This window comes from Monodon monoceros, unplaced genomic scaffold (genome assembly GCF_005190385.1).
Source record: "Monodon monoceros isolate NGI ecotype Baffin Bay Population unplaced genomic scaffold, NGI_Narwhal_1 Super_Scaffold_18, whole genome shotgun sequence".
In the NCBI taxonomy this organism is placed as follows: Eukaryota; Metazoa; Chordata; class Mammalia; order Artiodactyla; family Monodontidae; genus Monodon; species Monodon monoceros.
The window spans coordinates 69283825-69299478 of NW_021703774.1; the positions used below are offsets into that span (position 1 = coordinate 69283825).

The 15654-nt window shown below is 51.9% G+C and overlaps 1 protein-coding gene across 2 annotated transcripts; it reads left to right on the forward strand.

Annotated features, from left to right (window-relative positions):
• The first annotated feature begins 393 nt into the window (after positions 1–393).
• On the forward strand, positions 394–15332 carry UBQLN4 (ubiquilin 4). Of its 2 annotated transcripts, none has more exons than XM_029229550.1 (11): positions 394–593; positions 2115–2266; positions 2655–2872; positions 3678–3940; positions 5568–5726; positions 9428–9653; positions 10727–10866; positions 11358–11441; positions 11606–11721; positions 11920–12106; positions 13475–15332. In XM_029229550.1, exons 1-11 carry the CDS (start codon positions 486–488, stop codon positions 13625–13627), a joined length of 1806 nt encoding a protein of 601 aa, XP_029085383.1. In that variant the 5' UTR covers positions 394–485; the 3' UTR covers positions 13628–15332. The 2 variants fall into 2 exon arrangements, with proteins under 2 accessions (XP_029085383.1, XP_029085385.1); XM_029229552.1 differs by lacking the exon at positions 394–593 and adding an exon at positions 1748–1816.
• The last annotated feature ends 322 nt before the right edge of the window (positions 15333–15654 follow it).

A 15654-nucleotide genomic window follows, 5' to 3' on the forward strand; every position in this document is an offset into this window, starting at 1 on the left:
GAGAGGTCTCAGGCCTAGAAAGAATTTGGGCTTCCCGAGAAAGACCAGTTATCACAGGGAACGGAGATAAAGTGGCGACACAGAAAGTCCTTTGTCCCGGAACGGGACTTAACCCGCGGAGGGGCGGGGGCAGCTTTGGGCCCGGGTGGACTTCAACTCGGCTCGGGCGGGCTAGTTCGGCCCCCGTCCCGCAGTGACGGACACGCCCCGCCTCCGCCCCGAACCCCTCGGGGGCCGCAGCCCAGCAAGGCCCTGTCCAAGCTGCCGGACTCCGGGCTCAGTCCTGGGCGGACCCCGCTGCAGTGGCCCCCCCAGTCCGCCCGGGGCGCTGTGGCTGAGGCTGGTCCGGAGGGGGCGGTGAAACCTTGGGAAGGGGAGGGGAGAGGGGAGTGTTGGAGGCGCCGGAGCCGAGCCCGGACGGCCGGCCGGGCGGGGAGAAGGAGGAGCCGGGGCGGGCTGGCGGGCGGCCGGGTGGCGGCGGCGGCATGGCGGAGCCGAGCGGGGCCGAGACGAGGCCCCCCATTCGGGTCACCGTCAAGACCCCCAAGGACAAGGAGGAAATTGTGATCTGCGATCGAGCCTCGGTCAAAGAGGTAGTACGGGTGGCGGGGGTGGGGGTGAGCGCGGAGGAGGGGTCTGCGAAGAGGGGGGTGGCTCTGAGACGGTGGGGCGTACGGGAGGGCCGGGGAGAGGAGGGCGGGGGCCCAGCACGCACTCGGAGGAGCGGAAGGGAAGGGCAGGAGGGTAGGGGGCGTCCTGCGGGGGTGGTCTGGGGGAGCGTGGCGCGTGTTGGGGAAGGGAGGCCGGGGATTTGCCTTGTGGCCTGGGCTGGGGGCGTGGTGGAGAGTGCGAAGAGGACACCTTGCACAGGGAAGGGGGAAGGACCCTGGGTTTGAGGGGAGTATTCGCCCCAGTTACTGGTCGGGGTTCGAGGCGCCGAGTCAGAGTGGGGGCCGGGCAAGGAGCTGAGCGGGCGGGAGGCGCAGGTTGGGGGAGAGCTCCGGGCTGCTACTGTGCGCCTCAGAGAACGCCCAGCATTCTCACGCCCGGCCAGGGGGCAGGATTTCCCTCTGCCCGGATGTTTCCTACTCTTTCCAATCAAGGTGGTTACATTTGATTCTCAGCCCCTCTGGGATTTACACAGTGTGCAGTAGGTGCTCAATAAAAATGTGTTGAATGAGTGAATGAGGGAATATTGCCTGTGTTCACCACCCCCCTGTGGCTGCTCCAGAATTTCACAGAGGCGGGGCTTAAGATAGGCGTCTGGTTGGAAGGGAGGGATCTGGAAGCTGCCTTTGCTTAACAAGTGCACTCTTTTTACTTAAGAGTGTGGGTTTGATTTGGTTGGGTTGATAGGGGTGTTGCTGATAGATTTGGGGAGTCTAACTCTCCCCAAGCCAGCCTTTAGTGCTGTCATTGCCCCTCCCCCCACCTTATAAAATGACTACATTCCAGAATTTAAATAATTTTTGCCTGCAAAGCTGAATTTGAAATCAGCCCTAATTGGGTGGCCCCATGTGTTTGGTTAAGAGCCTGGGCTTTGATGTCAAGACCTGAGTTCCAGTCTGCCCAGAGCAAGTTACCTAACTGTTCTGATCCTCAGTTTTCTCATCTTTAAAATGGAGATAATAATTAACATGTATCTCATGGGACTTAGACTCTTAACTAGTGAATAGTTAGTGCCGTTATAAATGGGATCTATTTGTTGTAGTTGTTACAGGAACACTGGAAATAAAGAGAGGAAAGAGAAGGCTGAAGGGAGATAGGGCCTGGGCCCAAGGCTGTTGAAAGAGTTGGGATGGAGAGAACTGCCCAGGTAGTATGCTCACAGGGAACTGGGTGGATGGACTGAAGAAGGAGTGGCAGATAGAAGCAAGGGCTTTCTAGGGTGGGAGACCCTGGGGTAGAGCTGAGAGGAGCTTCTCGCTGGTCCACCCCTTGGTTAAGAAAGGAGCTGCTTATTGCAGCTGGAGGGATGCAGTCAGGACTGCTGAAAGGACTTCCCACGACTAGAGATGGGGACAAGGGAATGCAGAGGCTTTGAAGAAGAGGCAGGGTCCCTGGTTGGACGAGCCCAGGCAGCCTCCACAGTGACCTTTGCCTCTTGATCACAGTTCAAAGAGGAAATCTCCCGGAGATTTAAGGCTCAGCAGGATCAGCTGGTCCTGATCTTCGCAGGCAAGATCCTCAAGGATGGGGACACACTGAACCAGCATGGGATCAAGGATGGGCTCACTGTCCATCTGGTCATCAAGACCCCTCAGAAGTAAGTTCAGGAGAGGAGCAGGTCCAGTTTGGGATTGGGCATTTTTTTCCCCATCTGATACTTTCTCACCCGTTGTTCAACTGTACATCTAAGGCCTATGCCAAGGCCCAGGAAGGTGGCTCTTGGATGGATTGCCAGGAAGCCCTGTGATCTCATCTGCAGGGGAAGGGAACCCGATTTACCTCTCCCTGAATATCCTGAAGATAGAGGATACTCGCTCCTCTCTTCCTCTGTCTGATTTACTGACTGCCCCCAGCATCACCCTGCCCCAGCCTCAAGGTTGCTTAGGAGGTGGCTTGGGTTAGGGCTGTACCTGCACAGCAAGCATAGAAATCATTGTCTTCCCTTTTGTGTTCACTTCAACTGGGATTTTTCTTTCTGTCCTCAGGGTTCAAGATCCGGCTACTGCCACTGCTTCTTCCCCGTCCACTCCAGACCCAGCCTCAGCGCCCTCCACCACGCCTGCTTCACCCGCCACTTCTGCCCAGCCCTCCACTTCTGGCAGTGCCACTTCGGATACTGGCAGTGGAAGCCGAAGGAGCAGTGGCGGGGGTACCTCCCCAGGGACTGGGGAGGGACCTCCCAGTGCCACTGCATCCATACTCTGTAAGCCTTTAGGGTGGAAGGCACTGTCCTGTTTTGGGCTGTGGATTGTGGGAGAGCCAAGAGGAGAAAATATGGTCCCTGCTCCTGATCTGATGGGGATTGGGGACCCCTGGACATAGGGGTCCAGACATTGGTACTTGAGCCAAGAGGGGGAAGAAACCAGTTTGTGAGGGCTTCCCAGAAGAGGAGAGCATGGCAAAATGTTAAGAGTGAGGGGGAGAGGGGCTTCCCTGGTGGCGCGGTGGTTGGGAGTCCGCCTGCCGATGCAGGGGGCGTGGGTTCGTGCCCCGGTCCTGGAGGATCCCACGTGCCGTGGAGCGGCTGGGCCCGTGAGCCGTGGCCGCTGGGCCTGCGTGTCCGGAGCCTGTGCTCCGCGGCGGGAGAGGCCACGGCAGTGAGAGGCCCGCGTACCGCAAAAAACAAACAAACAAAAAAAAGAGTGAGGGGAGAAATGGGGCTGGGCATGTGGGGAACCCTGGGTAAAGATATTGGAGTTTGGGAAAAAGGTGGGTCCAACAGTAGCCCGTTGGGGAATATTTATTTGCTCATGCAGTAGGCCATCACTGGTTACCCTCTCTGTGCTCAGTATTGTGCCTGCCTGTCAGCCTCGGCCATCAAAGAGGTCTCAGTCTAGTAGGCTCACGTCTCTTTGCCAGCAGTGGATCAGGGCTGGGGCTGTGGAAATGATTGGAAAAGGGAGATGTGAGAAGCAGAAGGGGCCCATCCTGGAGACTTGACTTCAGTGGCTCTGGCCAGGTAGGGGAAGAGCCTTGTGGCGGACTGTGACCCTGCCCCCTCCCCCCAGCTGGCTTTGGGGGCATCCTGGGCCTGGGCAGCCTGGGCCTGGGCTCTGCCAACTTCATGGAGCTGCAGCAGCAGATGCAGAGGCAGCTGATGTCCAATCCTGAGATGCTGTCGCAGATCATGGAGAACCCCCTGGTCCAGGACATGATGTCTAACCCCGACCTGATGCGCCACATGATCATGGCCAACCCCCAGATGCAGCAGCTGATGGAGCGGAACCCCGAGATCAGCCACATGCTCAACAACCCTGAGCTCATGAGGCAGGTGGGTCTGAGAGGAGGTTGGGATTGTGGAGGGCACCTGGTGCCCGGCTGTGCCCCGCCTGGCCTTTTCCCACCTTGTCCTACCTTGACTTGTTCATTCATTCATTCATTCAGCAGCCATGTTTTGAGCCCTGGGGGTACAGTGATGAAAAGACATAGGCCTAGCTTTCTAGGAACTTCTGGTCTCAAAGGGAAGTGGGACAAGTAAGCAGGCTGTTATAATAAAGTGTGGTCGGTGCTATTATAGAGATAGTCACAGTATCCCCTAGAAGCACACAGAAGGGCTCCTGATCCTACCAGGGGCTCAGAGGAGGCCCTAAAGGAAGTGTCACCCAAGCAGAGACCCAAAAGAGGAAGAATGTACCAGAGGAAGAAAAAGAGAAGAGTATTCAGGGCTGAGGGACAGCAAGTACAAAGGCCTGGGAATGAAAGATAATAGGAGGATTGGGGAGCATTGTGTCTGGACAGGGCCTGGTGGGTAAGGGAGACCCAGGGGGGGTGATTTGGTGTTGGTCTTTGGGAGCTCCATCTCGTGGCCATCCACCAGGGGATGGGACGAGGGTAGACGATCTCAGCAGAGCTGTGGACACTAGTGCTAGACTCACCAGAAGATAAGTTCCAGAGGGCAAGGATTTGCAAGTGTTTTGTTCACTGCCTAGAACAGTGCCTGGTATATAGTAGTCACTCAATAAGTACTTATTAAATGAACGAATTGTGGGATAAGAGATCAGAATCTTATCATAGACATAAAAGTGTCTTAGAAGAGGCAAGTGTGGAGCAAATTTGGGAAGAAGGACAGGGAAGGCATTCCAAGTTGGATGGGAACAAGAAGCAGCTATGCTCATTTTATCTGTTATGTACTGCTGTCCCCTAGAGCTGACATAGGTCACCCCCTCCTTATTGAAAGTGAGCCATTGGTTCCCAAGAGAAAGCCCCCATCCTGTTTCTCAAGATTCAGTGAGGCCAAAGACCTGGGGTGAGATCTGGAAGGTGTTGGTAGCATTGTCCCAGCTTGAATCCTTTCCCTCCCCAACTTGTCATTTACCAGAAGCCATAGTCTGGTCTCGGTCAGACAGACCAATCTGGCCTTGAACCCTGTCTCCACCACTAACTGGCTGTGTGTCCCAGGCAATGAGTCTCTGAGCCTATTTTCTCATCTGCTAAATAGGGACAGAAATACCTACATGGGATGGTTATTGTGGGTATTAAATGATTTGAACTCTGTAAAGTACTTAGCCCAGTGCCTGTATGTCGTAACTGCTCAGTAGATGTTAATTTTCTCTTTTGCTTCTTCTTTTTTCTCATGTCCTTTCTTATTCAACTTCCTTGTGCTCCCTGACACTTCTGAGGATCCTCTGAACCTGAGGGAGGGAAGCTGCTGCCCTCACCCCATCTGGGATCATTGTACCCCCAAAAGTCAACCAGAATACCCATAGGGAGACAGGGTTAGAGCCAAGGTGACAGTAGAGGAAGGAAGTCCAGTTCACCCTACTCCCTGCCACTATGGGTCAGTTCCTAGGCCCTGGACCCTGGTCCTGATGCAGACCTCCTCATCAGGGCCCACTCTTTTCCAAGCTTGGTGATCCCCTGGTTCCAGGGCCATTCTCTCTCTTTCCCTTTTCCACCAGACGATGGAGCTTGCTCGGAATCCAGCCATGATGCAGGAGATGATGCGGAACCAGGACCGGGCCCTAAGCAACCTGGAGAGCATCCCTGGAGGGTATAATGCCCTCCGCCGCATGTACACGGACATCCAGGAGCCCATGTTTAGTGCTGCCCGGGAACAGGTGGGGCCAGGGGCTGGGCTGTGGGAGGGCAGTCTGGACTCAGGATTACCTACCCCAGACCCAGGCAAGACTGAGGTGCTGTCTGCTCCTCTTTCCTTCCCTAGCCCCCTGAGGGTGGCCTTGGCCTAAAAGTGGTTCTCACGCTGCATAGCCAGGGATGGTCCAACTTGCATGGGACTGAGGCACTAGGGCAGAAGATAGCAGAGTTCCCTAGGGGAGTGGGCAGTGGGTAGTATCCAAGGGATTTGACAAACTTCTTGCACCAAGGGCTCAGAGGTTGTGGGGCAGGCCTGGGGTCAAACAGCCAGCCCTAGCACAGTGTGTCTCAAGTGTGGTCCACAGATCACCTGTATCAGAATCACCTGGGGAGCTTGTTAACCATGAGATTCCTGGTCCCCACCTTTGAGCTACTTATTGAGTCAATCTCTGGAATCAAGTCCTGGGAATACACACTTTAAAAAAGGCTTTAAGAATTCTTTCCAAATATACAAAAAGTATAGCATTCTCTTGTATCCTTGTGGCCCTAAAATGTTGCCATATATAGTTTCAGTGCCTTTTTGGGTTCTTTTTTTAAAGTTTAGCTTACACTAAATACAGTATACATTTACCTGTTTCAAAACTCAAAAGTTACACAAAGTAAACAAAAGGGTATTTAAAAAGTATAGAAAGGTATACAGGCTCAACAAAAGTATACACAAGGGATCCTGCTGTTTCCATCTCCCAGCCACCTCTTTTCCACCCCAGAGTTAACAAATGTTGTTAGTATTTTGTATGTTTTCCTAGACGTATTAAACATTAGCAAATAAGATATTACACATAGAATTGCAGCCTTCACATACCCCTCCCCCATCTTATACCTCTCTTTCCCTCTCCGGAGCTAACTACCACCCTGAAGTTGGTGTTTGTCATTTCGATTCTTTTAATTACCTATGTACGAATCCATAAACAATCTCTGGCCTTGTTTTGCATATTTTCAACCTTATAGAAGTGGTATCATGCTGTTCATATAATTTTAAACTTGTTTTTTTTAAAAAATCTAAAAATGTTTTATTGAAGAATAATATAGTTGCAGAAAGGTGCACATATCATAAGTGTACAGCTTGATGGACTTTCACAGACTGAACGCCCCACCATCCCCAACCAGCACGCAAGTGGGAGAGTGGGGCCTCACGTTCCTTCTTCCTCGTGGAAAGGAAAAAGCACCATATCCTGAGTGGCCCGTGCTATCCCAGCAGATTCCTTGTTCATGCCGTCTCTGCCCTACACCAAGTCTCCACAGATGAGTGTGCCTTGTTGACCCTGTCCCTACGATGATGCCACATTGTCTTAATTAAGTCTGGGCATCAGGTAGGGTGAACCTCCCCTCCCCGCTTCCAGCTTGTACTTCACCATCCTCTTGGTTATTCTTGCCATTGCTCTTTCAAATTTTAGAAAGTGCTATAGGGATCAACTGTGAGTTTTTAAAGAAATTAATTTATTTTAAGTTTAATTTTATATAAGTATTTAATTAAAAATGTATATCAAAGTAATGTATGTACCTGGTTAAAAAAAAATTCAGGTAGTTGAGCAAGGCTTTATGACAAGCACCCAGCTAATTCTGATGTACTCTAAGATGTGTGAACCACTGGTTCAACTAAAAGAACATAACGTTTGGCATCAACAAACCTGGATTCAAATACCTGCTCCATCATACTTCAGTGGTGTGATCTTAAGTGAGTTGCTTAACCTCCCTGAGTCTTCACTTCCTCATTTGCAAAATGGAGACAATGTGTTATAGCAGTATTCTCAATCATTTTGGTCTCTGGACCCCTTTATTTATTTTTTGTTTAATTTTTTAAAAAAAATTTTTTTTTTTTTGGCCACACCGTGTGGAATGCGGGAGTCTTAGTTCCCCAACCAGGGATTGAACCCGAGCCCCCTGCAGTGGAAGCTCAGAGTCCTAACCACTAGACCGCTAGGGAATTCCCCTCTGAACCCCTTTATACACTTAAAAATTATTGAGGACTCCAGAAGCTTTTGTTTTTGTGGGTTAGGCCTATTGATATTCACTGTATCTGAAATTAAAACTGAGAAGTAAAAAAAAATTTATTTATTAACTCATTTAAAAATAACAATCCATTATACATTAACATAAATAGCATATTCTTTTGAAAAATAACTTTATTTTCCAAAACAAAACTTTAGAGGAAAGAATGGCCTTGTTTGACTTTTTTGCAGATCTCTTGAATGTCTGGCTTACTACAAGACATCTGTATTCTCAGATCTGCTTCTGCATTCAGTCCGTTGCAATGTCACATGTTACATAGCCTTTGGAAAACTCCACTGAATACTTATGAGAGAATGAGAGTGAAAAAGGCAAATAACATCTTAGGATTATAAAAATGGTTTGTAAACCTTGCAGGGGTCCTAGGACCACACTTTGAGAACTGGTGTATTAGAGGGATATTGTAAACATTAGAATAAATGGGTCAGGCACATAGTAGGTGCTCAATAAATGGCAGCTATTATAACTTTTGGGAGTTCAGGGAAAGAAATTCAGGCCTTAGGGTGTATGGGGAAGAGCAAAGCAGGACCCAGAACTAGGTGGGTTTGGGTGCTAGGCAAGTTACCTGAACAGGAAACCTGAAACGTTGACAAAGACTGAAACTGGTGCATGAACCCTGGCCTGCAATCCCTGTTATCTGAACAAGTATCTGGTAGGGTGAAGGAACCACAGCTCAGAGCAGGAGGGTCCTTGGTCAACCCTGGTCCCCACGACACACTTGGAATAAACAGGAAAAGTGACTGGATACGAAACTCCATGGTGGGGAGGGGCTGAGGCTGCTCAGGTACCTCCTGCGTGGGTGTTGGCGGGTCCAGAGGGAGGACATGTGGGTGCTGCCGTGGGCAGCCCACCATATGGTGGGGTGCAGACCCTGAGACGATCCTGGATAACATAGTTGGGGGCCTGGTGCTGAGGGGGACTGTTTAGCTGAAGCAGCCAGTCTGAGGAGATAGGCTGTGGGGAGGGAGGGGAAGGAGGAGATTACATGGAGGAAGCAACAGAAGGAGAAGACCTAGGGAGGTGTGCTTAGCCAGAGGTGTGCTCAGCCAGAGGTGTGCCCACTAAGGGGCTCCATTGTGGTGTGCCTGGATGGACAGAATGCCACGTGGGGGACCTGGGGGTGAGGGAGAGGGTTCAGTGGAGTTAGTCTTAGACCAAGGTGGCTGGAAAAGGGAGAGCTAGAGGCAGATCGGGGTCGAAGTAGAGAGCCAGCTCCCATCAAGCCAATAATTACCTATTGAGCACCTACTAGTGTCAGGGGCCTGGGGTGCAAAGGTGAATCTGACATTGTCTCTGCCCCTTAAGAGCTAAGGAAAACAAATATCTCACTACACAGTGGGAAAGGTGTGTGTAAAGTATTGATACTATAGAGCACAGAGGAGATTAGATACCAAATATTTAGAGCCACCAGGGGTGAAGTGACGTTTCCAGTTATCTGAGGGGTTCAGTTATCCAGTCATCAGCAGGCAGCTCCCACCCTGCAGGATGAGGGTGAAGTTGCCCATTGTGGGGCTAGAAATTGACCTGAGGACCTCCAAGGTTTTAGATCTCTCTCCCTTTCCCGGGGAAGGGGAGGCTATTAGGTGAGAAGAAAGAAAGGGCCTAGCCCTTAAGGATTTGTTTCAGTCCTTAACCCAAAACCTTTCCCTCCTCCCAGTTTGGCAACAATCCCTTCTCTTCCCTGGCCGGGAACTCCGACAGCTCATCCTCCCAGCCTCTGCGGACTGAGAATCGAGAGCCCCTCCCTAACCCCTGGAGCCCCTCGCCCCCCACCTCCCAGGCCCCCGGGTCCGGTGGGGAGGGCACCGGAGGATCGGGGACCAGCCAGGTGCACCCGACAGTCTCGAACCCCTTTGGGATCAATGCGGCTAGCCTGGGGTCAGGTATGTCCTAGGGTGGAAGGAGCTTAGTGGGGTCACCAGGGCAGTCCCTCTGCCCCAGGACTGAATGGGGTTCACACTGCTCCAGAATATTGAAGACAGAGGTGAGACTGTATTGAAGCCACAGAGGGGGCTCTGTAGCCTGGAGTAGTGGCTCGACCCCTCAGGGTAAGGGTTGGTTCTGGCCCTGTCCTGATGTCCCTAGGAGTGACCTAAGTAAAGGCTTATGAGTAAACCAGGCCCCACTTCCTAAGCTCTTTCAACACTGCTGGTACTATCCAGAGTAAATGGGTCAGACTGGGAATGGGGTGTGGGAGAGGAATCAGGGGGCAGGTAGATGTGGGCTGGGGGAGAGGGATGTGCAGAGCTGCCTTGTACAGAGGTGCAGGTTATGCACTGCACAACCCTGGGAGATGCCCCATTTGTCTGGACTATGACTATACATATGGCTCTAGGGATGTGTGGTAGATGCTCTGATTTCTCTGTACCCTGGGGAGCATCTTGATTGGGAAAGTCCCTTCCCCTCTATGTGCTTATTTCATAAATAAGGTACTTGAACCTGATCCATGGTTTTAAAATTGTACTTCTGAGTCTTGAGGGCTCTGGCCCATCTCCAGGATGAGGGAAGACCAAAAGCGAAAGGCTCCAGGCCTCCTGCCCCGGCTCCAGCCAGACCACTGACATACTTGGTTTCCAAGTGAGATTTGGTTTGAGGAAAGGGTCTCTGCTGCTAAGACAAGTTTGAAAACCGTTGAACTGGATGATCTCTAGTCAAATCCTTTCCAACTCTGACATCTGACCTGTGGCAGGAACAGTCCAGAGGGGCATGAATCAGATCCAGTTTGCAACTGGCTTGTCCTTAGCAGAGTAGTTGGGGAAGGGGCCAGGACAAAGCCGGGCGAGATGACCTCGGAGTCAAGAGAGACTTGGACCCACGCCCCAGTACTTGGGTGCCCATTTGACCGTTGCCTCTCTGAGTTTTGTAACCACTCAGTGCCTGAAGTAATGTAGATGGAAGTGAGGCATCTGGTTTCCATCTGGACCCCTTTTCTCTTGTTTTTTCCTTCTTGTCCTAGGGATGTTCAACAGCCCGGAAATGCAGGCCCTCCTCCAGCAGATCTCTGAGAACCCCCAGCTGATGCAAAATGTGATCTCAGCCCCCTACATGCGCAGCATGATGCAAACGCTTGCCCAGAACCCCGACTTTGCTGCTCAGGTATGGAACTGGCACGAGGGGAGTGTGTTGGGGGCTGTTGCTTGCGATGATCAAAACGCTCTGGAGCCAGACCGCCCGGGTTTCTGTATTGAGCTCTGCCACTCCCTAGCTGCGTGAGCCAAGCAAGTTATTTAACCCCAGTTTCCTCCTCTGTAAAATGGTAATAACAACAGTTCCTGCCTCAGAGAGTTGTGAGCGTTGAGTTAATACCATAAAGTGTTTAGAACATGGCATGGCACGTAGTAAGCCCTGCGTACTCGGAACTGTTAGCTGTCATCATCCTCGTCAGACTGGCTCCTGACTCTCGTCCTCGTCCAGAGTATAGTTCCATTTCCTCTCACTGTCCCACTTAGGCCTTCAGGATACTTTGAGAGCCTTGGAAAAGCTGGCCAGATTTCCTGCAGTGGAGGGGGTGCCAAGGGAGATGAGGCCGTGGGGGCATTCTGGGGGTGGGTAGGCCCAGGCCTCCCCTACTGCCTTCACCCTGGCAGATGATGGTGAACGTGCCGCTCTTCGCGGGGAACCCCCAGCTGCAGGAGCAGCTCCGCCTGCAGCTCCCAGTCTTCCTGCAGCAGGTGAGTGAGGAGCCTAGACGGGCGGAGGTTGAGGGCCGGGGTAGACCCCGAGGCCCAGTGGGTGGAACTTAAAGGAGGGGCCGCGCTGGGCTCCGGACTCAGAGTCTAGGCTGCCTCCTGTCTCCTGGTACCTCCTGTTGCCTTTCTCCGCTGTTTCCCACCAGATGCAGAACCCGGAGTCGCTCTCCATTCTTACCAATCCCCGAGCCATGCAGGCGCTGCTGCAGATCCAGCAGGGACTGCAGACCTTGCAGACCGAGGCCCCCGGACTGGTACCCAGGTGAGGGTCGGTGGCAGGTGGGCAGCAAGGTTCTGGCTACTCTTCCCCCTCAACCCCTTTCTCTGCCACTCTCTGAGCAGCCCTTGTGTCTCTGAGGGTCTTTTTCCTGGTCCTTCCAACTGCTTTTCCTTCTGGATCTCACATTGCCATCCCTTTCTCAGAGGCCATCTCCCACCTCTCGGTCTCTCCTGCCTGCAGCCTTGGCTCTTTTGGGATGTCCCGGACCCCAGCCTCCTCTACAGGCAGCAACGCTGGGTCTGCGCCTGAGGCCCCCACCTCCTTGCCAGCCCCGCCAGCCACATCCTCTCCAACAGGGGCCTCCAGTGCTCAGCAGCAGCTCATGCAGCAGATGATCCAGCTTTTGGCTGGAAGCGGAAACTCACAGGTACATGGGGCAGCGGGGCTGGCGCTGGGACCCTGCAGTGTTCAGGGTGGCAGTAGAATGGAGACAGCAGAGCAGGCTTTGGAGTCAGCCAGACCTGGCTTTGGTTCCTGGTCTGCTGCTTTCTAGCCTTGGGCAAGTTACCGATCTTAGTAAGTTTAGTTTCCACAGCTGTGAAATGGAGATGAGACTAGTAATGGCACTTACTGGGTCAGCTGGGTACTGGTCTGTGTGCCTTATGTATAAGAGCTCATTTACTTTACTCTCCACAACAGCCTTGCCAGGAAGCTATTATTATTATTTCTGTGTTACAAAAGGGGAAAACTAAAGCCCAGAGAAGTTAAGTGGCTTGCTCAGAGTCGCATATCTAGTAAGTAATGGAGCTACAATTCAAACTGAGGCATGCTGGCTCCAGAATTTACACTGTAACTACTGTTACACCATTTCTGCTTATATCAGAGGACCCTTCTGATAATTAAAGTAGCCTCCCTCTCTGAGACAAGAGAGGAGGATTCTGGGAGGTGAGGTGACCAGAGCCGTGGGCCACATAGTCAAGGCCTGGGGTTTGGGGGAGGAGCAGGGATGAGCCCCTTAACCCTTCTATGGCCTCTGTGACTCATCTGGGAAAAACCTTTCAACAGGAATATAAGTGTGCCCAGCTCTGTGCAAGGCACTGAGGGGGCTGGATGAAGGGATCCCCAAGGCCCAGTCCAGCTTAAATTGTGTGGACCGTGATGGAAAACAGCACGGAGCATTGGAAACGGCTCTTGTACTGCGTGTTGGGGGCCTCTGTGATTGCTGTGCTCCTTTCAGCTCTGAGTTTTCTGTTCATGATCTAGGCTAGTGCCTCCTAAACATGCCTTGGGGAAAACATTTCCAGGAGATGTTTATAGGAGTGTCAAAAAGGAAAAGCCTTCTCTTTCGTAAATAACCGTGTTTGTTGATTGGTGAAACACAATTAGCAGGTTCTTGCTTTCCTGGGGCCCTTCTCTGACCTTTACTATGGCCGTGTGTGTGTTGACTGCCAGGAAGGAGGGGGCTTGGAGGTGGTATTTATCAACCACAGAACATTTGGCTTTTGGATTGCCTGTTAACATCTCCAGAGTGTTGATGGAAAGCAGTTGGGAATATCGGCTGATCTAGGCCTATCCATTACTTCGAAATCTTAAGAAAGATGCCCCCCATCTTATGATGACACAGTTGTTTAGTGACTTGGGACGCCGGCTCCTTGGCCTCTGTTTGCAGCTCACCGACCCCTGCCCCATTGGTTGACTCTGAGGATGTCTTCTTCTCACCATTATAAATGCTCAGAATCAGATAGGCCCCCTGGCGTTGGTCCTGTGCCCGCTTCAAAAGGCCTGTCCCCTCCAGGTGCAGACGCCAGAAGTGAGATTTCAGCAGCAGCTGGAGCAGCTCAACTCCATGGGCTTCATCAATCGTGAGGCCAACCTGCAGGCCCTGATCGCCACAGGAGGGGACATCAACGCAGCTATCGAGAGACTCCTGGGCTCCCAGCTGTCCTAATCCCTCGGCCCGTGCCTCCTGCCTGTCCCGTCCCTCGATGCCAGCGTTTGGTTCCGACCCTCTGCAGCTTGTCATCCCTTCTGTCTTCTCCCTTGTCCTCTCCAGACGGCAGGGTGACTTTAGAGGCGTGGGCCCCAGCCCCGTAGCTCTGAGAATTCCAGTTTTACTTCTGCACCTCTTGTAGAACCTTCTCTCCTGGTCCTGCTCTAGCAGAGCTATTTAAACAGTTCTCACAGTTTTGTTGATTGGCCCCTCCTCCTTGGCCCTCCCCGCCTTCACCTTTGCAAGCTTCAGACTTCTCAGTGGCAGTGCAGAGCTGAAGGAGGAACCGACTCTGCTTTACTGGAACAGGGTCTTCCGTCTGTACCACTAGGGTTTTGCTTGTCTTATGTTTACTTTTGGTAACTCTTCCTTCTTTCTCTCCCCCATCCCCTCCCACCTCTAGCCTAACCAATGCTAGACTTCCATGCTCTGAAGGAGGGGCAGGTGAAACAGGCTGTGATTTTCCTCTTCACCCCCTGTTCTGTTCACTTCACCCAGCACTTTTTCATGGGGTCTGTTGGGACTTCCAGAGGAAGGAAGATGCCTGTTCTCCCCGTCTGAAGGGAGAAGTGAGACACAGCCCTTTGGAGCACGAATTAACAGGCCCTGGACCAGCCCAATGAGGGGAGGAGGGAATGAGATTTTCTGGAGGAAGGCAATCAGGGAAAGAGCCTGAGTAGAGGACTTGGAAGTTGGAACTGACAGTTAGGGAATGGAAGAACTAATAGTTCTTTTAGGCCGGAGAGTCCAGGCTCAGGCCTGGCAAAGGAGACTTAAGAGATGTTAACGGAATTTGAGTGGAAGGAAAGGGCTCAATGAAGCTAAACAATACGGCTCACAAGGGGTTATGTTGGTTCAGTTTCCGCAAACACACACGCTTATATATATACACACACATTTCCATGAACCCAGGACCTGTCTGTGTCTCCAGGTACCAGTAATTTAAGCTCCCCTCAAAAGACATGAAGAGGATTGGGGTCTGTCTTAGCAGTGGGTGTGTGTGGGGGTGGGTGGGTGCATGCATGCATGCACGCACACATGTGCATGTGAGTTGAGTGGGAGGGTGGATCCCTTGTCGATTTCTGGTTTAGAGTTTTCTCCCACCAGAGAGAAGTAGGCAAAAGGGCCAGTCTAGGTCAGGAATAAATACAGCCTGGAGAGCTAGATCCTCTGGGCTTCTGGATACTGGGTAAGCCAAGGGTAGTGTGGGTACCTCTTCTGAAGCTGTCAGGGCTGTGACCAGCACCCTTATTACCCCTCCCTTCATTGCTTCGGGAAATAGTAGGGGAGGAGTCTTTCCCTCTAGAACCCCTGGCCTTTGGCGTCTTAGCTCCTGCCCTTTGAGTTTTCACTGTTTCCCTCCAGGCCAGAAAGTTCTATTTGAGGAAGGAAAGGAGAGGGCAGCAATGATGCCTTTGATCTGGAATTGGACATTGCTCTATTGGAGCACAGAGGAGGCTCGTATCACCTCCTCTATCTGCTACTTAGCCCAGCTGCTTGGAGGACCCATTGCTGGGAATATGGAGGCAAGAGGAACAGAATTTTCTCCAAGTGGGAAAGGGTCTCAAGCAGTCCAGAGAGGATGTCTGTGTGGCTTTCCCTCCCTACCTCCCCCAACTCCCACACTGGCCTTTGTAAATAAATGGTGTGGTCTTTGTTGTGAGGGTGTCTTGGTGTTTGTTTTCTGGGGGAGAGGAGGCTGGCTGAAGGCAACTTCTTGGTTTTAGAGGACTTTTGTAAAGTGGGATCTAGAGGAATTTGAAGTTGGGTTCGGTTACCACAGGTGTTCAGAAAGATCGAAGATAAAGGGATAACTGATCGTGGGGATATCTATAATCTGTAATTTAGGAATGGGAAGGATTGCTTGCTTCTACTCCCCATCGCCAGACCATAAGTTATCAGATCCCACCCCTGCTCCCCCATAGGTCAGGGCTGGGAGAAGAATGTATGAAAGGTGCCGGGAATATGGCTAAGTCCTTACTTCC

Coding starts and splice junctions, on each gene's coding strand:
- UBQLN4 (XM_029229550.1), top strand. CDS start 486: ATGGCGGAGCCGAGCGGGGCCGAGACGAGGCCCCCCATTCGGGTCACC. Junction 2,873..3,677: donor TGCCACTGCATCCATACTCT/GTAAGCCTTTAG, acceptor CCCTCCCCCCAG/CTGGCTTTGGGGGCATCCTG. Junction 11,442..11,605: donor TCCCAGTCTTCCTGCAGCAG/GTGAGTGAGGAG, acceptor GTTTCCCACCAG/ATGCAGAACCCGGAGTCGCT.